Below are 27,366 nucleotides of genomic sequence, written 5' to 3'. Positions count from 1 at the left end.
CAGCCCCTCTGCCATCCCAGCCCTGGGACCCACCCGACCGCCATGCACCCCAGTCCTGACCTACAGCCCCTCTACCATCCCAGCCCTGGGACCCACCCGACCGCCATGCACCCCAGTCCAGACCTACAGCCCGGCTCCTATTTCAGTGCTGCCCCACCCCCCACTCCAAGCGCTGCCCATGCATCTCCACGCTAATGCTCTGCTGTTACCATTCTGGGCCCTCTCCACTCTTCTCTGTTCCAAGGGATGGGCCTTGAGCTGTGTTCAGTGGGTGGCATGGTCTCCCTATAGTGCAGGAATCTCCTTGCGTGGGTCAGATGCAGAGCCTGAGCCACATGCAGGCTTGCCAGGTGGGAGACGTGAAGGCACCAGTGGTATTTAATCCTTAACAGTGGAGGGAAATGACACTGGGAAAGAACACAGAGCAAACGTGGCCAGCAGTGCCCGTTATCCTGGCTGGTGGGTGGCTGCCCTGAGAACTCTGGGCTCCCTGACACGTGGTGCCTCTCAGTCATGCACGTGCTCTGACTGGCAGTATGTGCTGGGGGGGGGTGTTCTCATCCCCCACAGGAAGTGGTGGAAGTCCGCCTGGTTAGTAGGATGATTTCTGTATTCTGAGAGTGTATCCCAGCAGCATGCACAGGGCTAAGTCGGGAGCAGGGCCCCGGGTGCTGGACACACGTGCCATTGTGTTCATCCCATTTCAAAAAAGATATATTGGGATTGGAAAAGGTACAGAAAAGAGTAACAAAAATTAGTGGAATGGAAGAGCTTCCATACGAGGAGAGATTAAGAAAACTGGGTCTTTCCAGCATGGAAAAGAGAGGATTAAGGTGGGATATGCTAGAGGTCTATAAAATCATGACTGGTATGGAGAAAGTAAATAAGGAATTGTTATTTACTTCTCATAACAAGGACTAGGGGGTCACCCAATGAAATGAATAGGCAGCAGGTTTCAAACAAACATAAGGAAGTATTTCTTCACACAGCGCACAATCAACCTGTGGAACTCCTTGCCAGAGGATGTTGTGAAGGCCAAGGCTATAACAGGGTTAAAAAAAGAACTAGATAAGTTCATGGAGGATAGGTCCACCAATGGCTATTAGCCAGGATGGGCAGGGATGGTGTCCCTAGCCTCTGTTTGCCAGAAGCTGGGAATGGGTGACAGGGGATGGATCACTTGATGATCATCTGTTCTGTTCATTCTCTCTGGGGCACCTGGCATTGGCCACTGTTGGAAGACAGGATACTGGGCTAGATGGACCTTTGTTCTGACCCAGTATGGCCATTCTTATGTTCTTATGTTTCCAGTGCCAGGATTTCCACTCCCAGCTTCTAGGGGCAGCCGGGGTTCCATCTCCTGGCCTCAGGGTCACTGTTTACCCACACAGAGCTGGGTCCCTGGCATTATCAGTTACTCTGTGTACTCACTGATAAGGGAGAATGCCACCTGTGCTGTCTCCATGGCAGTCCTGATGGTGCCCCACCCCCTCAGGCGCTAACTCCTTCAGGCCTTTTCCCTCCTGTCCCAAACTCCAGCCACGAGCAAGTCAGCCGAGCAGGGCCAGCTCTAGGTTTTTTGCTGCCCCAAGCAAAAAATGTTTTGGCTGCCCCCACCCCAGCCCTGGGCTCTCACCCCCCCACCCCCTGCCGCCCCAGCTCTGGGCTCTCTCCCCCCCGCAGCGCTGGGCTCTCGCCCCCCCACCCCCTGCCGCCCCAGCTCTGGGCTCTCTCCCCGCCCCAGCGCTGGGCTCTCACCCCCCCCCACCCCCTGCCGCCCCAGCTCTGGGCTCTCTCCCCGCCCCAGCGCTGGGCTCTCACCCCCCCCCATCCCCTGCCGCCCCAGCTCTGGGCTCTCTCCCCCCCCCAGCGCTGGGCTCTCGCCCCCCCACCCCCTGCCGCCCCAGCTCTGGGCTCTCTCCCCGCCCCAGCCCTGGGCTCTCAGCCCCCCCAGCCCCTGCCGCCCCACCTCTGGGCTCTCTCCCCGCCCCAGCGCTGGGCTCTCACCCCCCCCATCCCCTGCCGCCCCAGCTCTGGGCTCTCTCCCCGCCCCAGCGCTGGGCTCTCACCCCCCCCCATCCCCTGCCGCCCCAGCTCTGGGCTCTCGCCCCCCCCCCGCGCTGGGCTCTCGCCCCCCCACCCCCTGCCGCCCCAGCTCTGGGCTCTCTCCCCGCCCCAGCCCTGGGCTCTCACCCCCCCCATCCCCTGCCGCCCCAGCTCTGGGCTCTCTCCCCGCCCCTGCGCTGGGCTCTCCACACCACCCTACCCGTCCCCCCTGATGCCCCAGTTCTGGGCCCTCTCTTCTCCCCCCCACCCATACCCCCTGCCGCCCCAGCTCTGGGCTCTCTCGCCACCCCAGCACTGGGCTCTCCACACCACCCTACCTGTCCCCCCTCCTGCCCCAGCACTGGGCTCTCTCTTCCCCCTCCCCCCCCCTGCACCCCCTGCTGCCCCAGCACTGGGCTCTCCACCTCACCCCACCTGTACCCCCTGCAGCCCCAGCCCTTGGCTCCCCCCACCAGTGCTGACTCTGCCCACTCCCCCCTTGCCTCCAGCCGGTCTGGTGCTGGTAGGGTTGGGGTAAGCAGCAGGGCTCCCGGGCCACGCCGCAGCCCAGGGTCCCTCCAGCCACAGCTCCCGCCTCCAGGACCGATGGGGACCCAGGAGGGCAGAGCTGGGGGACCACTCCAGCAGGGGGCTGAGGAGCCGGGGCAGGGTAGCCCTAGGGGGAGCGGAGCCCCAGAGAGCAGGACGCGGGCCCCGCACGGCAGCGCCCCTCCCTCTATGGCCCCGCTGCTGCTGCTGCTTCTGGCCACCCTGCCACAGTCCCTGGGTGGCTCGGGCCACTTCGCCCAGCCCTGGCTGCAGCAGTGGGGGGCAGCCACCCTGTGGCACCTGCAGGTGACTCCATGTGCCCCGTGGCGGCCCCCAGCCCGAGTGTCCCCTGCTAGGAGCCTGCCCGGCCCAACCACAAGGTGTGGCGCTGCTCCCCCACAGCACAAACCGCAGCGGCTCCAGGGCACCCCCACACACAACGCGCTGCTGCTGCCAGGGCCAGCTCCAGGCTTTTGCCACCCGAAGCAAAAAAAAAAAAAAAAAAGGGATGGCCAGAATGCCGCCCTTGAAAATGTGCTGCCCCAAGCACGTGCTTGGTTTGCTGGTGCCTAGAGCCGGCCCTTCAGCCAAGCAGGGCTACTGTGTGCCTCTCGGAGAGCCTGCCCTTAGAGTTATGCCACAGCAGTGCCATGGCTAGGGCCCAGCATGGGGCTGTGATCTTCCTCACCAGCTGCCACTTTGCAGGATCTTCTTAGCAATGGCATGGCCCTGTGGCAGAGGCTCTTAGCTTATGGGCCACCTGGCCAGCAGAGTCAAGGAGGAGACGGTCGTGAGCCCGCTCCCATGCTTTGTCTCTGCTCTGCCTCTGAGATGGAGATTGGGCTGTAGGTGCTGGAAGCCCCCAGACCTTTGTGCCAATTTACCACAGGACCTGGTGCAAGGACCCTTGCTGTAGCCGTTCCCAGCCCAAAGGTAGGCCCCCTCTAACGGGCCAGTTCAGCCCTGTCTGCTGTGATGCCTCCCAGCACTGTAGGATCATGCTGGGCAGATGTCTCTGGCACTGTCTCTCCTGGGATTGTGTCTGTCAGTGCAGTGTGGCTGCTCTGGCTTTGTCTCCTTGTAGACACAGTGATCTCTCCCATCCCACCCATATTGGCTGGCCAGCAGGCCTGGGGATGGGGTTTGAGAGAGGCCAGCTACTGGGCTTCCTCCCTGATCACGCACTGGGGAGCTGGGGCAAGGGACAGGAACATTGGTAAGTGGAACATCTCCTCACAGTCGTGCCCGCACCAGAGGAAGAGGCTGTGGAAAGCTCAGAGCTCAAATGGAGCCATCCTACCCAACAGGCAATAAGCCCCACACACAAGGGCTCCCAGGAGAGGCTCACCTGAGGTGGAGTGAGCTGTTCGGCTGCCCCAAATATCGCTGCATGTGACAGGGCTTCCATGGCTTGTTTGATCCTGCCAGGGATTCCAAGAGATTGGAGCGTGTATGTTTCCATCTCCTCCTGCCAGATTCCCTCAGGTTTTACTTCATCCCAACAGACACCAAACCTGTGCGGGCTGATTTCCTGGGGAATTGAGCATGCAGGAGGAATGTGTTTATACAACGCAGCCTCTCACTGCTCCCAGGCTCCCTGCTGCTGAAAGGGCAAACCCAGCCATGAGAATAGTGGCAGGGCCGAGGCAGGGTCTTATGGGGAAGGTGGAGGAGCCCACTGAGAAGGGCCTGGGCTCCATTCCTTTGGAGACATGGACATGGTTGGGTTGGTCACTAAGCTGGCCAGGCTGTAACTGCTCCCAAGCATGAGAACATTCGCCTGGGGGAACGGAGCCAGGTGCTGTGCAGGCTTCCCCAGCGCTCTGCCAACGTACCCCAGTCCTGACCTGCAGCCTCCCCGCTATCCCAGCCCTCCCCTGGGAGGTGCCGATTGTGCCGACTGCTGGCATGGTTTGTCCAGTCACAAAACAAGGATTTTGCAGTGGGGAGAGGCAGGACCGACATGAAAATCAGTATGCAAATGACGGTAATCTTATTAATGGCAGTAAATGGCACAATGCCTTTGCCCACTTCCATTTTATCCATCCACTTGTGTTTCAGGCCAGCTGTCAATAAGTAAGCACCAAAGCTTGTCCCTTAAATGATCTCCAGTCACTGTCCTGCCTGGATAGTGTCTCTGATAAGCAAGAGTCGAGAAGGACTAGCAATTATCCCGCTCAACCTGGAGTATGATAAAAGAACACTGGGCCTGCCTCTCAGTGCTGGCACTGGGCATGGTTTCACTTCCCAGCCTGCATCTCCTTGGTTGCTAGAAAACACTCAAGCGCTGACCTCTGTCGTTAAGTCAATAGAGAGACAAACTGCGGGAGGTAATAGCTCTTATTGGACTAACCTCTGAGCGTCCAATAAAAGATCTTACCTCACCTGCCTGTCTCTCTAATATCCTGGGACGGCTACAACTACACAGCAAACATTGTCAATAGGGCAAGTAGCACCATGTTCACCGGAGGCGGGAGGGGAGAGAGTGTAGCTGCCAAACCAGACAGCAATCAAAGGAGAGGGAGCTTAGCTGTACATTCCACGTCTCTATCAGTTCTGTCCATGGAGCGAATGCGACAGTTTGTCAACCCAGCTCAGCTCCCAGTTAGGCACCTAACTGAAGTGGCTGGAGTTTGAAGGTGCTAAGCGTGCAGAAATTCAGCTCTTGGCTACCCTGGATGACTTTCTGGCCTGCTGGCGAGCTAGTGGGGTGATGCCATCACAAATGAAAGCTGATGGTGTCCCGGCTGCTTGGTGTTCGGATAGCTGCCTTTCCTTAGGCAGTGCAGCTGTAGCCGTGTGGGTCCCAGGATATGAGAGAGACAAGGTGGAGGAGGTGGGTGATATCTTTGATTGGACCAACCGCAGTTGGTGAGAGAGACCAGCTTTCCAGCCACACAGAGCTCTTTGTTTAGGCTGACTCTTCCCCCATCTCGCTTCCTAAGCTCAAGCCTCTTGTTAGCGAGAGTGAGGCTCCCCCCACCTACGGCATCAGCCTGAGCTAACCAAGCGTTGGCTAAACTGGGAAGGGTTTCTTGGCAACCACCAGGGCTAGAACTAAGCAGGGGCCTGGTTCTCCTCTCTCTGACACCAGAGTAAACCGGGAGATCTCCAGTGACATCAATGGTGTCAGAGAGAAAAGAAACTGCCCCCTTTAGTTACCTTTAAATGGGAGCTTAGATGCTGCAGATGCCCCTAGCCGCACTTAGCTCTGCTGTTGATTTTGTAACAGGGACAAATATTGGCCATGGGTTGAACTGAAGCTTGTTGGACACATTCCACTTGTAACCCCAGCTGGGTCTCAGCGCAGTTTCTCCCTTGGTGAACTAATTGCTCACCAGTAGGGTGACCAGATCTCTCAATTTTATAGGGACAGACCCGATATTTGGAGCTTTTTCTTATATAGGCTCCTATTACCCCCCACCCCCTGTCCTGATTTTTCATACTTGCTGTCTGGTCACCCTACTCACCAGCCTCTCCGCCGCACTGCTCTCCACTCACCTGCCAGGCTCCTCCCTTCAGATCGCCAGGACTTATGCCATCTGTTGCCTTCTAGAGGCCCTTTGTACCTAACACCGCTTTTAAACGGGCTCTCTCTTAAGAAGAGCAGGTGTGGCTGGGAAAGGGGGTGGGGAAACCAGGTGGGAAGGGGCGAGTTCAGTTTCCTGGTGAGCCGTTCAGTGTAAACAAGGCCTGCTTGGCGAGCCTTTCCCTCCCTGCACAGTCTGGGCCAGAGACCCTCAGCTGGAGAGTCCCACTGACCTCAATGGAGCCCAGCCAACCACAGCTCCTCCAGGGTGTACATCACTCTAGCACTGCTGACCCCAGTGGAGCTACCTTGATCTACCCCAGCTTGGGACCTGGTTGGAAACTAGAAAAAAACAAGAAACCAAAACCCACCATTCCCCCCACCCTCCACCCCCATTTTTCAGTTGTTCCAAAGGTTTTGGGTGTAGCAATGTTTTGGAACGTGAGCGGCCATTTCCAACATTCGTTATTTCGCTTGTATTCTTTTAGTGTTTTGTTTGTCATTTTAAAAAAATGAATGGGGAGAGGGGGTTTAGGCACATGGCAGGTTTTTCTTTAGAAAAATTATTTCCAATTATTTTTTTTAAAATCCGCATTTTCAAAAATAGAAACTGAGAAATGAAAATGGTGGGTAAAATTTCCAATCAAAATACTGGGTAAAAAATGCAATAAAGGGTTTGTGAAAAATGTTGTGAAAAATTTCATAAAAAACATGGATGTGAGAGAAAAAAGGGCCATTTTTAGATTAACAAAATGTGCCCCTTGCGAAATTCCAGCCCTCCCTACCTTGAGTCACACGTGAGAGCATTCCGCAGCTTTATCCTGGGCCCAGCAGAGACCAGTCTGCATCATCAGCACTGCGGCCTCTCTGCTCTAGAGAGGCCTGTGTTTGGAATAGCTGGGAGAAGAATGGGGCAACATCAGGGTGCACTGGCAGAGCCGCATGGGGCCAGGGCTGGAATAGCAGGGGTGATGTAGGTCAGGACTGGGGTGTGTTGGCAGAGCTGCATGGGGCCAGGGCTGGAATAGCAGGGGGGCTGTAGGTCAGGACCGGGGTGCACTGGCAGAGCTGTGTGGGGCCAGGGCTAGAACAGCAGGGGGACTGTAGGTCAGGACTGGGGTGTGTTGGCAGAGCTGCATGGGGCCAGGGCTGGAATAGCAGGGGTGATGTAGGTCAGGACTGGGGTGTGTTGGCAGAGCTGCATGGGGCCAGGGCTGGAATAGCAGGGGGGCTGTAGGTCAGGACCGGGGTGTGTTGGCAGAGCTGTGTGGGGCCAGGGCTGGACCAGCAGAGGAGTGCAGCTCAAGACTGAGGAACATTATCAGAGCTGGGTGGGTCCCAAGGCTGGGGTATGAGGAGGGCTGCAGGTCAGGACAGGAGTGCATGGGCAGAGCTGGGTGGGTCCCAGGACTGGGCTACAAGGGATGTTACGGGTCAGGAGTGAGCTGTGTGGGGACTGGGGGAGCCCATGGCTGACCTAGAAGAACTTGCTGTGGGTCATGACAGAGAATTCTCCCACAGGCAGCTAATCTGCTGCCACTTGCGGAGCATCCCTCGTTCACTCAGCCACATCCCCATGTGGCCTGCACGCTACCGAGTGCACTCCTGGGCTTTCCTGGGCCGGCCGTGTGCTGTGAGGACTCGATGCTGCAGCTGTGTCGAACCCGTGCTTGGGAGGTTTATCACAGAATCATAGACTTTAAGGTCAGAAGGGACCATTATGATCATCTAGTCTGACCTCCTGCACAACGCAGGCCACAGAATCTCACCCACCCACTCCTGTATCAAACCCCTAACCTATGTCTGAGCTATTGAAGTCCTCAAGTCATGGTTTAAAGACTTCAAGGTGCAGAGAATCTTCCAGCAAGTGACCGGTGCCCCACGCTGCAGAGGAAGGCGAAAACCCCCCAGGGCCTCTGCCAATCTGCCCTGGAGGAAAATTTCTTCCCAACCCCAAATATGGCGATCAGCTAAACCCTGAGCATGTGGGCAAGACTCACCAGCCAGACACCCAGGTGCAGCAGATGATCGGCTCCCACCTTCCCCTCCACTAACGCAGGCCATTCATTCACCAGGCACTAGAGGCAGCCCACGCTGAGCCTTCGGCACAGAGATGGGACCTTGGCGGGTATTTTACGTACATCTCCTACACCCTATAGCGCCCCGCCCCATGACGTGGGCACCTCGCTGTGGCTACCAAGCAGGGATGGGTCTCAGCTGTCTGCAGCGTTCCGAAGCTCCTGAGCCAAAGCCAGACTCCACCACACTGTGTGGGTGTTTGGTTCCAGGGCTGCGGTTCAGCCGATTGCAGACAGTCACCAAATCCAGATTGCAACATCCCCCCCATCGGAGCGTTGGATATTCAGATCCAAGTGTAGTGATCCCCTCTTTACGCCCCTGCCCAGGGCTGTCCCAGTCCCCGTTCCCCTAGTGCTGTGCTTAGAACGCACACAGCACACTTCTAGCTTTGCTGAACACTGTCTGTCTGTCTGTGTGTCCTGCAGGTGGCAGCTCCTCCCAGAGCCAGTACAGCAACACCCTGCAGAAGTCCTTCAGCTCCAGATCCCAGACCAACGGCTTAGATGCCAAGGGCACTGTAAGTACCAGCTCACCTGCAGCGTGTGGCTAGACAGGTCGGTCTGGCTGATGGGTGTGGTCATTATATGGCTCCTATCACTATTGCGTCTGGAACCCAGCATCGGCACACTAGATCAGGTCACCAGCTAGTTGCTTCTCTTCCTGTAGCCCTTAGGAAGCCCAGTCACTGGCAGTGGATGGCTGGGTTCCAAGCCAGGCATGGGAAAGCTCCTGGTCCTAATAATGGTAGTGGGGGGCACATTTCCCCCAGGCGCCAGTCAGGGTGGAGGGAGAGGGGCGAGGTTCTCTAGTGGTGGACAAAGCTCCAATAGGGCAGTAAGAACATTTGGCAGTCAGAGAGCTCTGCAGGCCTCAGAGCCTAGCTCTGCGCTGCACCATTGTCAAACATGCCATCTTGGTTAGTGGGTGAAATCCTAGCTCCACCAAAGTTAGTGGTGAAACTCCCATTCGCTAGGGCCAGGGTTTCTCCCTTGGTCTCTCAAGGCCTCCACGTCAAATGGTGTTTTTAAAACCAACAAACTCAGCTGGGATCTGAGAGCCACACCGGTTGGTTCCCTTTCACTCATCCCCTCCAGTGCTAACAGGTCTGCAGGCCCGGTACACCTGGCCAACCCACTGTCTCAGCCGAGGGCGTCAGATGACTGTAACCTCGTTAGCTTTCAGTGGCCTTCGTGGAGGCTGTACGAGTGTCACTGAGGGTGGAACTGAGCCTGCAGAATTTCTCTTCCTGGTGGTGAGGGGTGAGAAGAAAAGACCCCAGCTTGATTCTCAGATCCCAGGCTCACTTTGCTGGGCCAGAAGTTAGCAAGACATGCCATGTGTTTCCTATTGAAATGAGACATTGCTGACCCATTTCTCCCCCTCTCCCTCAGCTGTATCAGCCACCAGCCCAGAATGGGTACAGCACCACCAAGTCCACCGGCTGGTCCTCCCGCTCAGCTGTGGACCTCCCACATCACAAGAGGATGGCTACCATCAGCAACGGGGGTGTGCCCCAGGGCCAGGCCTACCGTATGAGCTACACCCTCTCGCAGGCCGCCAGCACCTCCGCGCGGCCTAATTCCTTCCACGAGCGGAACTACCAAGCCCGGCCGAACTTCGACACCATGTCATTGCGGTCGCTGCGCCTGGCAGACGGGCCGGGCAACCCTGCGGGCATGGATGATCGCTACAGCATGATCTCGGAGCAGCTGGGCCCGGGGGCCCTCTACAAAGGCAGAAACAATGGCAACTTCACCAGATCCTACACCTTTGAGAGGCAGATGAGTGCTGGCTCCAACACTGGGATGAAGGGGCCAGGCGACTGGATGGACAGCGTGGAGGTGCCTCAGAACCGGACCATCCGCGCGCCTGCCATGCGCACCCTTCAGCGCTTCCAGAGCAACAACCGCTCCCGCCTGAGCACCGGCTCCTTCAGCGGCCTCCCGGCTGCCCAGCCGGGTGTGGGGAGCTCCTACGCGGGCATGATGGAGCGCAGTGTCCGGGCCCCCTCTGTGCGCAGCCTGGCTGAGTCCAACCACCACCTGCAGGACCTGCGCGCCATCGACATGTACAACGGGCACAACACGCTGACAACTCAGCACTCCTACTCCGGCGGGTGAGTGTGCAGGGGGTAGCCAGGAGTCAGGGCTCGGGGGCAGGGATGGCCTGTGAAGCTCCCAGCCGACCTGACAAGGATCGAGGAATGTGCTGAGCTTCCTAAGAGGGATCAGGGGAGCTGGGCTTCTGGGCCTGGCATAGCCTCCCTTCTGCTGGTTCCTGGGTCTGCCTCCCTGGTGCACTTCCATAGTCTCCTGCATTGTGGATGGTTTGGGGCATGACTGTCCCTCCGTCTAAGTATTCGACCTGTTGCCTGATGCGGCCCCATGCGACGGGGAAATTCTGCAGCTCACCTGGTCATCCGCAGAGTGCGGGGGCAAAGCAGAGGGGAGCTGGAGCAGCAGTGAAGTGGCCCAGCAGTACTGATGCTGTTGCAAAGGACTGCCCTGGGCCCTGTTGCTTCCTGGGCTAGCATTGCTCTGGATTGCCGTGCTATAGCCGTGACCCACTTGGCTCTGACCATGGGAGGGAGAGCACGTGTTGCTCAGGAGTGACCCCTACAGGCTGAGTTAGGAGCAGTGTGATGGGATCTGAAGAAGTCCTGCCCTGGCCAGTCATCTTTGACCAGAGGTGGGCGACCCCGTGTCCTGGGCCTGGTGAAGGAATGACATGAGTCGAATTGGCGGGCGCCTCGGCAGAGCATGCAGGATGTGTTGGAGCCCCGCTGTGAGGTGGGCAGGAGGGAGCCCTGAGGGGGCGTGGTGGCCACTCCTGACCCTCCCTTGGTTTCCAGGTTTGACGACATTGACCTGCCGTCAGCAGTGAAATACCTGATGGCCAGTGACCCCAACCTGCAGGTGCTGGGAGCCGCCTACATCCAGCACAAGTGCTACAGCGACAATGACGCCAAGAAGCAGGTGAGGGGCGAGGCGAGGATGGGTGCCTGGTGGCAGATGCCAAGGGCATGCTGGGAAAGGGATGCCCCAGCTGTGCACTCAGGTGCTAACAGAACATGCTGGGAGGGATACAGCCCCACCACTCTGCAGTGGCCGCGCCTAGCCAGGCCATGACGCTGATGGCTTCCACAGGGGCCCTGCTCCATCCCTGGTTGATGGCAGGGTGTGTGCGTTGTGGGAAGGGCAGCCTCCGATGAGTGTGGGCTAGGCCTGGGCAGACTCCTGGATCTACAGGGCCCACCACCTCTCACCCGCTGCTCCGCCTCCCTTCCAGGCTCGCAGCCTCCAAGCCGTGCCCAAGCTGGTGAAGCTTTTCAACCACCCCAACCAGGAGCTGCAGCGCCACGCCACCGGCGCCATGCGCAACCTCATCTACGACAATGCCGAGAACAAGCTGGCGCTGGTGGAGGAGAACGGCATCTATGAGCTGATGAGGACGCTGCGCGAGCAGGACGACGAGCTGCGCAAGAACGTCACGGGTCAGTGCGTGGGAGGAAGCGCCATGCTGAGTGGGGGCAGGGAAGCTGATCTGTTGGGATTACTGCTAAATGGTTTGTGTTGCAGCAGCACCTAGAGGCCCCAGCTGAGATCAGGGCCCCATTGTACCAGTTGCTGTACACACACATAGAAAGTCCCTGTCCCAATGAGACGACAGTCTAAATGGATAAAGAGTGGGCGGGGAAACTGAGGCTCGGGAGATGCAGTGATTTGCCCAAGGTCACCCAGCAGGCCAGTGGCAGAGTTGGGAATAGGACCCAGGTCTCCTGAGTCCCAATCCAGCATCAGATCTTTTAGACTGCATTGCGTGCCCCTTTTATCTCTCCAGTGCAAAATCACAGCTCCCTTCTTCCCCAGATCCCACTGCTCACTCCCTTTATATTTCAGGATCCTGTTCAAACCCCCACCTCCTTGTGTTCCCACCTTCTATGCACATGCTGCTTTTGCAGCCAGCACAGGGCCCTAGTCCTCAGTGAGGAGCAGCTGGCTGGAGAACTTACGTGCAAGCACAAAAGCCATCAGAAAGCTTTGCTCAGACTAATGACAGGGAAGCTCCATGTCTCAGCAAAGGCTAATGAGATCTCACTCCAGCTTTGAAAAAAATCCCTCTTTCGGTGGAGCTAAACCTGGAAACTTTCAGCTCAGCAAGAAGTTACCAGAAAGTTGGGAGCATCTAAAACGGGGTTGTCCTGAGAGTCCTGACAGCCCCTTCGCGACAATGGGTGTTCCTGGGCAATTGTATGGGTGATAGCGCATTCTGTTGGGATCAGCCAAAACCGGCCATAATAGCTCTTTCTTTGTCTTCCACCTCATTCTTCACCCCGTCAGCTCCTGTTGTAGTTACACCAGGTCTCCATCAGATGGCACTAGACTCGATAGATGCTGGGAGAGGAAGGTGTTTGAGTTGGGCTAGTTGACGTTTTTCAAATGTTGACATTTCAATGAAAAAAAATGTTTTTGGCCAAAATTTCTGACTTTGATGAAAGATGGGGAACAAATACATTGGAACTCTTTTGTCTAGTTCTACTTTAGGGTTCAGATAAAAAGCCGTTAAACCCTATTGCCTAGAAGCCATGGCGCCTCAGCTTCTGAGGGTGCATGCACATGGCTGCTCTCCTGGCCAGACAAGCGCAATCCTGAATAGTGAGCATTAAGAGTGTCTGTTGGAGTGCAAGGGATGGCCTAGTGGTTAGCCCACTGGCTTGGCATTCAGGAGATTTGGGTTCAAGTCCCTGCTATGCCCCAGACTTTCTGGGTGACCCTGGTCAATTCAGATCCTTAAAGGTATTTCATTGGGAGCTAGGCTCCTAAGTACTTTTGTGAATCTAGCCCATAGTCTCTGTGCCTCAGGTCCCCACCCCCAAATTGGGGTTAATTGCACGGCCCTACATTGCAGGAGTGTTGTGAGGTACTACAGTGATGGAGCCATATAAGCCCCCTCGTTAGAAAGTACCAGGCCAAGCTACGGCTGTACCAGGCCCCACAGGTGGCCTCAGCTGTCTTTACATGCTGACGGGGCAAAGGTTACTTGACTGGAGTGTGCTGAGGCCCGGTGGTTACGTGGCTTAGTTCTGAAGCAGGCCAGGGAGCGATAGTAGGGGGGCTACAGCTGGAGAGATGCCACCCCAGCACAGGAGCCCTCTGTTTCTGGAGCTCAGTTCCCCCAGCCAGCCTTGTGCTGAACTTCACCCCTCCAGGGTCAGTGTCACTGCATGGGCGGTTCTACACTATGCTGTCAGGGCCCATGGGTGTGCCAGGGAGAGCAGGCACATGAACCCTGCTCGGATGAGCTGCCAGCCTGGGTTACTGTACAGCCAGTGGGCTCTGGATCTTACACTGCGGAGCCAGGCGGGGCTCAGGCAAGGGAAGCTGGGGTGGGTGGGTAGCTCAGACTGTCCTGCCCTGGCCTGCCGGTGGGAGGAGGGACTAGCCAGTCATCCAGGGCGCCCTGGAATGGGAAGGGTTGCTGTCCCTTTATGTATCCAGGCTGGGCTACACTCCCGTGCCTCCTAGGCGGGGAGCGTGCTGATAAGAGTGGGGAACTGAGACAGATATAGAGATGGGGGAGGGATACAGGCTTCTCCTGCCCAGACTGGCTGCTGCTGCTGGAGAGAGCAGAGAGGGACTGAGATGAATGGTGGAGGGGCAGATTGGGCCCTGGCCAGGGGCCAGATTCCACCTGGCTGTGTGTCGCGCAGGCAGTGCTGTGCAGGGAGAGGCCAAGAGCAGAGATTACATTTGCCTCTGTTACAAAGGCCCTTTCTAATCCTGCCCGCCAGGCTCTGATTGTCTCAGCTAATACCAGGGCTAATGGGAAAGCCAGGCCCAGGAGCGATGATGCGAAGGGTTTAATGCCTATTACTGTACAAGCGTAATGGAGTCTGTGAAAGTGGTTTTAGCTAAATGCAGCTGAAGGATGGGGAGAGCTATCGCGAGATAGCTCAGCCCCGGGCTGGCTTGCTCTGCACACAGGGAGTGCCTGGCAGGCGGGGCGCCTCCTTGTCAGGTCCCATTGCCTCCCGGGGAGATCAGAACTGGGTCCTCAGCTGGTGTAAATCATCAAAGCCCCACTGCAGTGAATTCACACCAGCGAGGGAATCTAGGCCATTGTTGCTAAAGCATCAGATGTAGCGTGGGCGGAAGCTCCGGCAGCAGGAGTCTCTCTGTGGCTGAGTAGCTGAGTGCCTCACAGTCAGTTAGTCTCACAAGAGCCCTGGGAGGCGTTCTCCCCATTTTACAGATGGGGATCAGACATGCCGAGTGACTCAGTGACTTGCCCTGGGGCACAGAGAGAGTCTGTGGTAGAGCCATTAATTGAACCCAGGTCTCCTGAGTCCCAGGCCGTGCTGCTATCCCTAGTGGGACAGCAAGATGCTTTGCTCTATCCTGAGAGCTGCTGTGGCAAGGGAGGGAGAGGGAGGATTTGGTGAGCTCTGGAATGCAGCGGGTGGCACACGACCAAGCCTGCGGGGCTGCCCTGCTCCAACAAGTTCCTGGGAATTTCAGGAACCCCCCACAAACTGGGTGTTTCTTGCAGCAACACCCTCGTGCAGAGGCTTTGTTGGGCATCGGAGCTGCTGGAACAGGGCCCTGCACAGCTTGGATTCAAACAGTGTCTGTCTCCTCCCAACTCCCCCTGCTAGTTATGTCTGTCAGTGCCGCTCCTCGGGCTCATCAGAACTGGGCGGCAGCAGGTCTCCTTCCCTTGCTGCCTGTGTGCAGCTGGTTGATGACTAATAGCCCCAGATAATTAGATCCCACCCCAAGAGGCTGCCCATCCACATAGAGCAGGGCCACGAATGACGCCAGCAAAACTCGGTGGCTTGTGCAGCATGCCTGCCATTCTGGGAGTCACGTCACTGCATTGGGGTTTCTGAGCTCCGAGTAGCTTCCCGTGGGAAGGGAAGAGTCCTCTGAGTCCTGCCTCCTCCCGTGGCTGTGGATCAGAGGCTGCCTGCTGGGATTCAGGCACTCAGATGGGGGGGGGGAGGGCAAAGGTCACTTGCTCCTGGAGCCCCTTGCGAGCCAAGAGTGGCAGCCCCCATGCTCTGGGAAGCTAGAGTGGCAGCCTGGAAGGGGCAGCTAGCCCAGCAGGCTTGTCAGAGGAAGGAGAGCATGAACCCCAGTACAAATGGCCCAGGAGTTCAACCCATTTGGATACTCTCTGGGGCTAAGCGCTGCTTTCTGCGGCCTGCAGGGATCCTGTGGAATCTCTCCTCCAGCGACACCCTAAAGGACCGGCTGGCTCGGGACACCCTGGAGCCACTCACCGACCTGATCCTGACCCCGCTGTCCGGCACGGGCAGTGCTGCCATCATCCAGCAGAATGCCTCGGAAGCGGAGATCTTCTACAACTCCACAGGCCTCCTCAGGTACCAGCTCTGCCAGCCCCTGGGCACGGAGAGCATTCCCTGCGCCCTGGCCACTGAGCCACGTAGGCTGGGAGAGCTCTGGGCCAAGAGCAATGGAGACTTTCTAGGTTCTGGTATTGGTTCTGGCCCTCAGTGTTATGAACGAGGCCTGCATGCCCCCTGGGCGGCACACTGTATCCCCAGTCCTCATGCTTCAGGGCCCGAACTGGGGAGCAGCCAGGGTCAGGCAGCAATGCCCAGCCCAGAGATAATATTCCACACAGAGGGACGTTACAAGGGGTTCCCAGCTCCCTCGGCAGCATCCAGTGTTGGCCACTGTTGGAGCGGGAATCTGCCCCTAGATGGGCAATGGCTTTGGCCTGGCAGAGAAGGGGGTCCTGGCAGAAGTTGAGGGCATGGGTTGGCAGGGGAGATTCCATCTCACAGTGCTGGGCCCTGGGTTCCCCCTGCAGGAACCTCAGCTCCGCCAGCCAGCAGACCCGGCAGAAGATGCGCGAGTGCCACGGGCTGGTGGACTCCATGATCAATTACATCAACAGGTCTCTGGAGGTGGGGAAGTCAGAGGACAAGGTGAGGCCCCCGCCCCCAGAGGGAGTCTGCGTCTGCCTGTCTGTGCTGGGGATCCAGCCTCTTGTCTTCACCGCCTCGAGCGAACAGCCTAGGCTGGGGTGTGGCTCAGTGTGGGCGGGAGTGAGGCTCTCTCACTGTCTCTGCTTCCTCCTGGCTCAGAGCAGCACTTCACCACGGTACCAATGTCCTTAGCCCCGCCCCACACGCCTGAGGTTCGCTAGGCCCTACCCCAAAGGGCTTATCTCCCCTGCCCCCGGCAGCACAGCACAGGCACCAGCCCTGACCTCGGCCAGCCTTCAGCCTCCCCCATGCGGCCTGGGCAGCCCTGCGAGGCTGCGCTGATGGTAGCTGGTGCATACCTGGGCCACCCTGTTCCCAGGCCGGTACTGGGCCATGCCACCCCCGCTTGAGAACAATTGGGGTGTCCCCACCCGCACCCCACCCCGGCCGCCAGCCTGCAGCCTGCCATGGCTCTGCCATACGGGAGAGCAGGCTGGGCCAGCTGAGTGCCCTGGGGCTGTTCCATGGCGAGTGGCTGGGGGGACCAGGCGTAGTCCCCACAGGCAGCCTAACCCCTAGAGCTGCTGCTGTCAGAGCCGCCAGCCTCCCGGAGCCCTTTGCCAGCTGATCGGCCATGGGCCATCCCGAGCCTCCTGCTAAACTCCTGCCCCAATGGAGGGGCCGTGCAGCCTATATGCAGCACCCCCAGGCCCCTCCCCTGCACACCTCTTCAGGAGAAGGAAGGCAGGGGGCTGGCTCCGGCAGTCCGTAGCCTGTGTCTGAGCCACGCTCCCCTGAGAGACGGGGCCTTCTGACCCAGACGGGAGGTGCCCCAGCGGCAGGGGACCGTGCCTGGGAGGACGTGGGGGTTGGGATGCTGGGAGCAAGGCCAGGGCTGCAGGGGGCTCACTCAGGACCCCTTCGGCCCCGAAGGCAGAGTGTTTCCATTCGGAAAGCCCGTGCCTCCGTCCGCCTCTCAGGTGCAGGCTGAGCCATGCTCCAGCTCTCCGCAACAGGGCGCCACAGGGACCACAGGTCCTGGCGCGTCTCGGCCCCGCCGCCAATGGTCTGAGTAGCGGGGTCAGTTTCCCAGCCAGGCAAGCTGGAGAAGGGAATGGGAAGCTGATCGCCCCCCACCCCCGTGAACCGTCCGAGGGCAGGGCAGGGCTGTGTCCCTGCTCACTGGGAGCCCCTCAAACCAGGGCACTGAGCCTGGAGAGCGAACTGACACCCCAATACTAGGGTGATGGGCACATTAGACATGGGCTGGCCGGCTGTGGGCTTTGTTGGTCGCATTGGCACTGCGGGAGCATTAACCCGGCCCTGATGGGAGGCCCTGTTCCCAGCCTCCCCTTTGGCTGGGCCCAGGCTCTAGTCAGCAGTGCTGGGCGGGACGGTCCAGCCAGCGCCTCTCCCACGTGGGCTCTGAAAGGCAAAGCAGCTGGAGTGAGTGGCCCCGGGCTGATCCCCCTTCCCCCATCCCCAGAGCGTGGAGAACGCCGTCTGCGTGCTGCGGAACCTCTCCTACCGTCTGTACGACGAGATGCCCCCGTCCTCGCTGCAGCGGCTGGAGAGGCAGCAGAGGGATGGCACCGCGGCGACGGGGGAGCTGGTGGGCTGCTTCAGCCCCCAGGGCAGGCGAGTGCGAGAGGTGAGAACGGGGTGGGCGGGCGCATCCTGGGGGACGATGGGGGGAAGCAGGAGGGGACTCGAATAGGACATGGCCAGTGAGTGATGAGCTGGGTCGCTGCAACGAGGAGCGAGCAGATAATTCGTTCAGCTGCCCAGGGCCAGGCCAGAAGCCTCCAGTGGGCAATGGATCAGGGTGTGTGTGTGTAGATGTGGGTGTAGATGTGGATGGATGTGGATAGAGACTGATCAGATAACTGATTACCTGGTGCTCTTCCAAGTCTGTGATTGGCTGAGAGCGGGCGCACCTTCCCATGAGGGACATTTAAAATCGATTTCCAGGAATACTTGTGTGCCTGGCTTTGGAACGCTCCCCTGGTGAGCCCATGTGGCCAGCTGAGGTGGGCGGAGTCACAAATCAAGGGATGGAGTCGGGTGCTCATAGGGGCACAGGTGATAGGGAAGAGAATGGGGGTCAAGGGGATGGGAGGGGCCAAGATGCCATGGCCCCATCACTTTAAAAAGTGGCTGGAAGGGCTGTGCCCTTCCACTGGTGGCCGTAAGGGCAAGTGAAGGGGGGAGTGGGGGAGAGGAGTGAGTGGGGGAGGAGTTTTGAGGGGAAGAGGCAGGGTGGGGGCGGGACCTCAGGTGAATGAGCAGTGCGAGGGTGAGGGCAGGGCCTATGGGGGGAAGGGGCGGCATGGGGGCGGGGCCATCGTTCAAGTGCCGGTGGGCCCCCAACTTTTAGGGAGGTTGCGTTGCTCCTGGGTGATAGGGATGTGGGTCATGGGGCTGGGGACGGAGGTGAGAGGGAAGCGGGGCTGCCCCATGTGCACAGGGCCCCTGTAGGGCTGCGTTTCCTTGTTGACGGGCAGGTCTCTCTCCCCCCAGCACATGAACACAGACATGGTGACCTTCACGGAGGTCTCCAAGGACCCCAAAGGGATGGAGTGGCTCTGGAACCCGCAGATCGTGGGCATCTACAACCGGCTGCTGCAGCGCTGCGAGCTGAACAAACACACCACGGAGGCGGCCTCAGGGGCGCTGCAGAACATCACCGCTGGAGACCGGAGGGTGAGGTTGAGCCCAGGGACAGGCCAGTCCCATCCCGCCCAGGCTGAGTCCTTCCCCTTGGCCATGGTGGCCTCTGACAGACTAGTGCCCTCAGCCCACACATCCCCCAGCCTGGCACAGACTGGCAGGGGTGAAAGTAGAAATAGGGACTTACCGTTATGGGGCTGGGTTGGGGCCGGCTCTGGCACCCGGAAGGGGTGGGGCCTCAGGCGGAAGGGGCAGGGATGGGGGGTCAGAGCCAGCCCCAGCCCACCCTGTACTGGTAACTGCCCTCCCCATCCCCCGCCAGGGTAGCAGCAGCAGCCGGGGGCTGCAGCAGCAGTTTAAGGGGCCCAGGGCTCGGCCACCACTACTGTCCCGGGCCCTTTAAACCGCTGCCAGAGCCCCCAGCTGCCACTGCTACCTCAGGGCTCTGGCAACGGGCTCCGGCAGCTATTTATAGGGCCGGGGCCGTAGAGGCAGTGGGAGCCCCGGGCCCTTTAAATAGCCCCCGGAGCCCTGCCACTACTCCAGGGCTCTGGGGGCTATTTAAAGAGCCCAGGACTCCACTGCTTCTACCGCCCGGCCCTTTAAATAGCCGCCGGAGCCCGTTGCCAGAGCCCTGAGGTAGCAGTGGCAGCTGGGGGCTCTGGCAGCGGTTTAAAGGGCCCGGGACAGTAGTGCCCAAGCCCTTTAAATTGCAGGGCTCCAGCAGCTATTTAAAGGGCCCAGGGCAGTAGAGGCAGCGGGAGCCCCGCCCCTTTAAATAGCCCCCACAGCCCCGCTGCTGCTATCCCAGGGCTCCAGCGGCAATTTAAAGGGCTTGGGCTTTAAATTGCCGCGTGGGGAAGCCGGGCCGCCCCAGTACGGTGCACCGGCTCGTACCGGCTTACTTTCACCTGTGCAGACTGGAGCCACCACTGCGGAGAGGCCCAGCCTGAATCAGCCCCGGAGGCTGGACTTCGCAATGTGGCAGTGCAGGGAGGCTGGCTGCGCTGTAGGTACCCAGGGCTTCTGGTCACCTCTGCCCAGCTGCTGAGGGTGAGATGACTGGTGTGCAGTGCCAAGTGGGCATTTCTCAGGGCTGTGGCATGGCTGAGTGGGTCCCCCAGCGCTGAACTGTGGTGGTACCCCACCTCTGCCTTGCCCACCCCAGCGCCCTGACACTCCACAGCCCAGGGCTGCCAATGTCACTGTGTCTGTATGCCAGGGTGGGCACTCAGCCAGCCAGGGGCAGGCTCCCGCCCTCCCAGCCACCAGAACTAATGCCCCAGGGAAATGAAGAGAAGAGGGAGCGGCACAGGGGGAAAGGAGACCAAATCCCAGCAGTGGCCTGAACACCAAGGCCCAGAGGGATCAGGCTGAGCCGAGCCTCTATACCCACCCTCCAGGAAGTGACTCCACCTGCCCTGGTCTCATCCCCCATTTGCCCACCATTACCTGGCAGCTGGCAGCATTCAAGGGCAGGCTGGGAGCAGTTGTGCCTCCAGACCTCCCTACTACAGCAGAGTTGTCTCTGGGCAACCACTTGCGGCGGAGGGTGAAATACGGGTGTGAGAGGGCTAGGGAGGGCAGTGCCAGAAGGATGGAGAATGGGGCTGGGGGATGGGGTGGTAGATATGGGAGGGAGAGTGGCAGGGATCAGGTGGATGCATGGTGGGGTGGGCATGGGGGGGGATACGCAGGCTAGGAGTGGAAGGGATGGGGTTGGGGACAGGTGTGGTAAGGGTGGGGTAGGTCGGTATTGAATAGCCCAGAGTGCAACACTCCTGTAACTCTCCCTTTCTCTATCCCCATCCCCAGTGGGCCGGCGTGCTGAGCAGGGTGGCTTTGGAGCAGGAGCGGATCCTGAACCCCGTGCTGGACCGAGTCCGCACGGCCGACCATCACCAGCTGCGCTCCCTGACGGGGCTGATCCGCAATCTGTCCCGCAATGCGCGCAACAAGGACGAGATGTGTGAGTGCTGGGGGCGGAGGCAGCAGTGGCCGTCGATGGCAGCAGGGGTTAGATGCGGCAGGAGCTGCTGCTAGCAACAGGCCACTCTTCTGAGAGACCTTCCCAGCTCCTCTTACTGCCTGTGCTTCTGGGGGAGCGTCCCCACCATCATCCCTGGGACCAGCCAGGCCTAGTTAGCTCTATCTCACTCCCCTGGGCACATCAATGCCTTCCAGGCCCAGAGGGGCCCAAACACCCCAGTAGATCTCTGCACAGATGGGCCTTCCCTACCTTGGCTGATGGCACGACCCCTCTGCGCACACAGCTGGAGCACTGGCAGCAGTAATGGGTGTAATCTACATTGCAAAAGAATAAACAGTCTAAGCCACTCGTCTCCCCCTCGGACGATCACAGCATTTCCAAGGCCTCAGATGTTTTAACAGCCTTTTCCAAGCTGAATCCCTATTTATTTTCTGCCCATGCGTCTAAGCACCTTTTCTGCTATTAAAATACCACAGGTGGATGCATAGGGGTCTCTTGGTCCTCACTAGCTTTCGCACCTCCCCTCAGTTCAGTGCCACCTGGGAACTGCGTGGCATTACTGCTGATTCCCTGCTTTAGGCCATTCAGTGAGACCAAGGAAGTCCTGGTCTTTGCTGCACCCATTAGGCCTCTCTCCCCATTGCACGTGTTGCTGTCCTGTCATCCAGGCCGCTGGCCATCTCCACTCCAAGCTGCTGCGTGGCCTGGGTGACACTGTGGTGGCACCAGTCCCAGTGCTTTGCTCCAGCCCGTAGAGCCAGCCCTTGACGCTGGTCCGTTTGCCTCGGCAGCGACCAAGGTGGTGAGCCATCTGATTGAGAAGCTTCCAGGAGGCGTCGGTGACAAGGAGCCGCCGACCGACGTCATTGTGAACATCATTGCCGTGCTGAACAACCTGGTGGTGGAGAGCCCCATCGCCGCCCGCGACATCGTCTACTTTGACGGCCTCCGGAAGCTCTTCTACATCAAGAAGAAAAGGGACAGGTAGGATCAACGTCTGAGAGCCTCTTCCTGGCCTGTGTTTCCAGATCAGTGTGGTGGGAGACGGGGACTTCCTGGACAGTCTGAAGCCCCTACCCCACTCAGAGCTTGGGCTGGTCCGAGCTCCCTGGTACACCCTCCAAGAGCTGTCCCATGACCACCGAGAGGGTCTTGCCAGGAATTCCTCCCATGGAGTCATTCCAGGTCCTTACCCTAAGGGAGCGCATCTTGGGGAATAATCCTCTCACCCCGAGGTTTTTATGGGGCACTCCTAGCCACCCAACTTCATCTTCCCAGTAGTTGGCTGGCCCATGTGTCAGTAACTTCTCCAGCCACATCCAGCATGGTGGTCATGGTGAGGGACCCTCAGGCCTGACTGCAGCGGTGACCATCTAGTCCTAGTGTACTCCATGGCTTCGCCTCTCCTGCTCTCCCCCCGCTGCCAAATCCTCACCCTTTGTTCAGAGCGCCTCTCGCATAGCGCCCTCTGTTCCCGCTTGTGTTGCCTGGACCCGTGCCAGACAGACACTAACAGGAGAGGAACAAATAGTGTCATTGTGTCCTCTGTGTGTTTGCCCTAGCTCGGACAGCGAGAAGTCCTCCAGAGCTGCTTCCAGCCTGCTGGCCAACATGTGGCAGTACACCAAGCTGCACCGGGACTACAAGATGGTACGTTCCTCCCTGAGCCGGCGTGCTCGGCACTAGCTCGGCTGAGGATCTGGGGTGGAGCCAATGCTCTCTTTCGGGTTGGCTTGCACATGGTGGGAATCTCCCTGAAGGCATTGTCTAGACTAGGACAAAAGGTGTATTGTTAGTGTGCGTTAGCTGCCATAGGGTAACCTAGAGAGCTGGTCTAAAACATTTCAACGCAACCATTTTCCATGGGGAAATGCAGTTTTGTCAAAATCTGCACATTCTGTGGGAGCGTGCTGATCTCAGTGGGAATGCATCAAAGGGTTTTGTTTCGATAAAGTCAAAGCGTTTCATTTCAACTTTATTATTTGCATTTAATTTTGATGTATATTAGAATTTCAGTATTATCTTTATGTACTTTAGAGAGTACATATTGTGTTTTATGTGGTTTGAACATTGTCAAAAATATCAACATTTTTTAATCCAAACTTTTCAGAAGTTGTGCTCCGTGGACAATGTTGACTTTTTGAAACAAATGTTTTGAAATTTGTTTTTATTCCAAATGTCGGAATTTCCTGCCAAAGGGAAATTCTGTTTTCCTACCTGCCCTAGTTACTCACTTGTGCTAAGGCTGTGTGGTGACAGGCAGGGCACGTGTGTGCTTCATTCATGGTAGCTCAGTCGAGTTAGCTTAACTCAGTTGCAAAGCCCCATCAAGATGCAGGCTAACACATCTGCAGCTGGCTGTGTTGGAGCTCAAACTTGACCAGCTCTGTGTGCATTAAAGGCACTAGTCTAGATGTGTCAGCTAACATGACCTCATTGAATCCTAGTCGAGGCAAGGCCTTGTGTGGACTGGGGATCCTCCTTTCATTCTTGTTTGAGCAGTGAGGGGAGGCAGCCGGAGCCCAGGCATGTTACAGGGAATAATTCACACCCAGGAAGACACACGTACAAACGACCTGGGGTCCAGCAGGTGGTGGTGGGCGGGAAGAGGCTGGTGTTCAAGGGCCATAACTTTAAGAACTGGGAGTTCAGTCAGCCTGGAGGGGGGTGTAACAGGGTCTCCCCAAACCCTGCCTTGGTTTCCCCACTCCTGCGTAAGCTGGGAGACCAACTCACTAGCCAGTGCATCAATGAACCTCCCACCACGGTCACTACTTCATTGGCTTTTCCCAGGGCTGCATTGTGCAGACACAGTTCAGCTTCAATCCCAACAGGAAAACCTAGGCCCTGCTGCCTGCCCTGGGCCCTGCAGGGCTGCTTCTGCTGCGGCCCACCCAGCAAGGCCCCCCAGCCAATCCTTTCCCCTAGCAGAATGGCACGGTCCCCTCCAGAAGCCTTCCCATGGCTCTCCCCACTAAGTGAGCTGCTGGTTGGCCTGTTATCTCACCAGCTGGGAGGGGCAGCTGGTTAGCGACAGGTGGGGGCTAAGCCCGATTCTCCCCCCCACCCCACCCTGGGACAGGAGTACGTTGGGAAGGCAATGGGGAGCTGTGGCCAGCCTGTCGGTCTGCACCTCTAAATGCTTGTCCTTGTGTTCAGTTCTCCACCTCCTGAGGATTTTAAAACTATCTAATCTTCCGAATCAAGGTGTGGCCAGTCACCCCCGCAGGGAGGGAGAGTGACACACACCAGGATCTCTTTAACCCTAGGTTTGCCGAGAGCTTTGGGGCATGACATCCCAGGTGACTGGGGGCTTCTTCTTGCATCCAAGCAGTGAGCACAGTCAGCTGATAGGGCCTGTTCGGCAGAGGCCTCAGCACAGCACTCCCTAAACTTCCTGGGCTCAGCATGAAACCTGGGCTGAATTCCCCATCTTGATCTGAGGTGCTAAAATGGAGCCTGGTGGGCTGGGGCCCGTCACCTCTTGCAGGAGACTCCTTGGTACTCAAAGTGAGGCCACCTGCTCCGTTTTATGTAAACTAGATGTGCCCTTGGAGTCCTGGGGAGATGCCAATGCAGCCCTCGATTGGGCAAAGTTTGGGTGCCCCCGGGATCGACGCACCAGTTGGCTGGGGGGGATGCCTAGGAAATTGAGAAGCAGCCTGTTAATGGGAAATACGCAGGGTCCCCATTCTCAGACTGTCCCTCGCTGCCTCACCACTCCTGGTCCTGGCTTCGCTACAGTGGCCTCCTCTCTCCTCTTCGATTTCCTTGGCCCTGTAGCTCAATGTAACTTTGCTCAGAAATGAAAGGACGGCGATAGCCATGCACCCCCCACCAGGGAAGAATGGCCTTGGGGGAACCAAGGAAGGGGACGACGTGTCCTATCGGCCCTTAGTCTGGTTACAGCCTTACCTTGGTGTGACCTGCCTAGTGCAGTGCGACCCCAGGGGGCCCAGGAAGGAGAGATGTTTTCTGTGGCCCATATTTTTAAGAGTGATGAGTGATTTGTGGGGGGCCCAACCTCAGACCCCCTTCACAGGGGCCTGACTTTCAGAGGGTGGGTCTCGCCCACTTTAGGGAACACAGGCCTCGGCGGAAATCTCTCTCCTTAGGGCCAATCTGTTTGTGTCTTGCAGAAGGGCTACCGGAAGGAGGATTTCCTAGCTCTGTAAGGACAAGCAGCCCAGGAGCGGCAGAGACGGGACTGACCAGCCCTAACGTTCCCGATGAAAATTGTCCTCACAGCAGCACAGACTGTGGCTCTGCTGCAGGAATCCCGCCTTGCTGCAGCTCCCGTTCTCCTCCATCTAGACTAGCAGCAGCTTGGCTGGCCTGCCTCATTTTTGCATTCATTACAGCTTCTTCTTCTTCAAGCATATTGGGAGCCTCTCCTCCCCTGGGGACATCAGGGGCAGCCTTCGCTCCAGCAGCACTGCTCTGGGCATGCCCCAGGGAGAATTCAAAGGACTTCGCTTGGCAGGCCCTGCCGATGTCACAGGAGTCCTGCCAGCACCTGCAAGGACACTAAGGGATCTTTGCACAAGGTCTTCTTGGACCTCTGGATTACTCCTAATACAGTATGTCTCTATGGTTATTATTCCCCGCGCACACCCACCTTCCCATGGACTTGTATTTTTTTAAATTAAGGAGGATCTCAGCTCTGTTCTGGGGTCTGTGGGATTTAAAGGGGAAGGCGTGCACACAGTGGGACATTGGTGTCAGGAGCCCCAGGCTGCCTGGGGCTAGTGGGGCCATACTTGTCTAGTTGTGGCGGGTGTCTGAGGCTTGTCTCATGCTCACAACGTATTGGGAAGCAGGGGGTGGCATGGTTATGTTGTGGTGCTTGTGGATCTGGGTTGAAAGGAATATGGCAAGATAAACACAGGACAGAGCTACCCAGGGGTGTCATTCACCCCATCTTCTTTAGCACTAGTTACCCTTTACACCAGGCAGGGTCCCAGCTATAGCCAGACCCTCATGCCAGTGCCTGTCAGAGGGTGAGCTGGCCGACCCTATGCTAATCAGAGGGCAACTCCCTCCCTAAAGCTGCTCCAGGGCCAGCCTCGCTCTGGCTTTCTCCACCTGCTTCCTGGGAGCGGGTGTTCTCAGTGCAGCAGCACTTCCTCAGCCCCCTGTACAGATAAGTGTGTGCTCTGTTAGCTAGCGGGAATGCCTGGCATGTGCTGACAGGGACTCCCCAGCCTATGGCAGAGCCACAGCTCTCTAGGAGACACGGCTCATTAACAGACTTGCTAAAGGTCGTTTGCGAGTGGAGTATTTAAATCAGATTCAAGAGCAGGCATGTGCTGGGCTGCCGGGCTGCACGCCATGCAGGCTGGGTTTTGTGCTCCGTGCTCCCGTGGCTGGCTGCAGGCTGGTCAGAGGCAGGCTGGGTTGGAGGGTGGGGTCGTGCTGCCCGTTGGGGGTGTTTAGCGCTGCACTAACAAAAGCCTAATACAAACAGCTGGGGAAAATGGTTGCTGCAGGAACAAACCAATCACTGTGGAGAAACTTCAGTGTCTGAGCACTTGTGACCTTTCGCCCGAACGTAATAGGGAAGGGCCCAGCCAGTGGCTAAAGGGAGTCAGTCTGAGCTGCCTGGGACGATTAGCCTTGCTTCTGAATTACATTGCCCTAAAATGCTTGCGCTCGCATGGAAACCTGGACGCACCTGCATGATGAAGGGCTGCACTTTCTTGTTCATTGATGACTCTGCTGCAGGAGTGCCCCAATCGGGTGTCTTCCTCATAGTCCAAATCGGATAATGACATTCTGCCCAGATTCAGCTTCATTTGTCTTTCTAAAAGCTAGGGCATTGCTGGCACAGAACAGGTTCTGTGTTCCCCTGCGGGGGCTGGGGGGGGGGGAGGTGGGTCTTGTATTAGCTGTACAGTCTGAAGCACTTTGGATGAAAGCTGATTAAACTCCTGGCTTGGCCTGTGCACTATGTTTGGTCGATTACTGGAGTGTTAAACAGCCCTCCTGGCTCCCGCACCTGCCCTGTGAGGTGGGAATGAGGCTGGTTGGGGGCCTCTGACTGGGAGCGGCTCGCTGCTTTGGAAGCAAGCACTGAGCCGAGGCACAAAGCCAAAGGGCCTTTGGGGTAGCTGTAACGGAGCAGCACTCACACCTTGAGCAGGTGGCCTGCTGTGTCCAACAAAGGGTTAGCCAGCAGCCTGCCCTGGAACTGCAGGGGCTGCTCGTTGGAGGAGTCCCTCCCACGCCGTGTGTCCCACACTAGCCCAGGGGCTCATGGCTGCAGCAGAAGGGGTGCCTGGCATCACACCCAGTGCCCCTGAGATGATTCAGCTGCTTCCTCTGGCCTGGCCTCTGACACAAACCGGGAGGCATTGACAGGTCTTGTCCCGGGTGCCGCTGTGACTGTAATGGTCGGTCCTGTGTAGGGCGACCAGATGTCCCTATTTTATAGAGACAGTCCTGCTATTTGGGGCTTTTTCTTCTATAAGTGCCTGTTACCCCCCACCCTGTCCCAATTTTTCACACTTGCTGCCTGGTCACCCTAGTCCTGTGGTAGCTACGGGCTGA

At 58.0% G+C, this 27,366-nt stretch overlaps 1 protein-coding gene across 2 annotated transcripts in view; it reads left to right on the top strand.

The window, feature by feature from the left end:
- PKP3 (plakophilin 3) overlaps positions 1 to 26,687 on the top strand; it is a 49,629-nt gene extending 22,942 nt beyond the window's left edge. For both annotated transcript variants that reach the window (XM_045012172.1, XM_045012170.1), the window contains 12 exons: positions 8,629 to 8,720; positions 9,595 to 10,319; positions 11,055 to 11,178; positions 11,492 to 11,696; positions 15,413 to 15,587; positions 16,040 to 16,157; positions 17,644 to 17,808; positions 18,678 to 18,860; positions 20,643 to 20,796; positions 21,609 to 21,801; positions 22,380 to 22,467; positions 24,957 to 26,687. In XM_045012172.1, coding sequence (XP_044868107.1) covers positions 8,629 to 8,720; positions 9,595 to 10,319; positions 11,055 to 11,178; positions 11,492 to 11,696; positions 15,413 to 15,587; positions 16,040 to 16,157; positions 17,644 to 17,808; positions 18,678 to 18,860; positions 20,643 to 20,796; positions 21,609 to 21,801; positions 22,380 to 22,467; positions 24,957 to 24,992 — 2,258 coding nt within the window. In that variant the 3' untranslated portion in view covers positions 24,993 to 26,687. The remainder of the gene's footprint in view (positions 1 to 8,628; positions 8,721 to 9,594; positions 10,320 to 11,054; positions 11,179 to 11,491; positions 11,697 to 15,412; positions 15,588 to 16,039; positions 16,158 to 17,643; positions 17,809 to 18,677; positions 18,861 to 20,642; positions 20,797 to 21,608; positions 21,802 to 22,379; positions 22,468 to 24,956) is intronic.
- Positions 26,688 to 27,366: the final 679 nt, after the last annotated feature.

Source organism: Mauremys mutica, chromosome 4 (assembly GCF_020497125.1).
Source record: "Mauremys mutica isolate MM-2020 ecotype Southern chromosome 4, ASM2049712v1, whole genome shotgun sequence".
NCBI lineage: Eukaryota > Metazoa > Chordata > Testudines > Geoemydidae > Mauremys > Mauremys mutica.
This window is presented reverse-complemented; position numbering and strand designations above follow the sequence as displayed.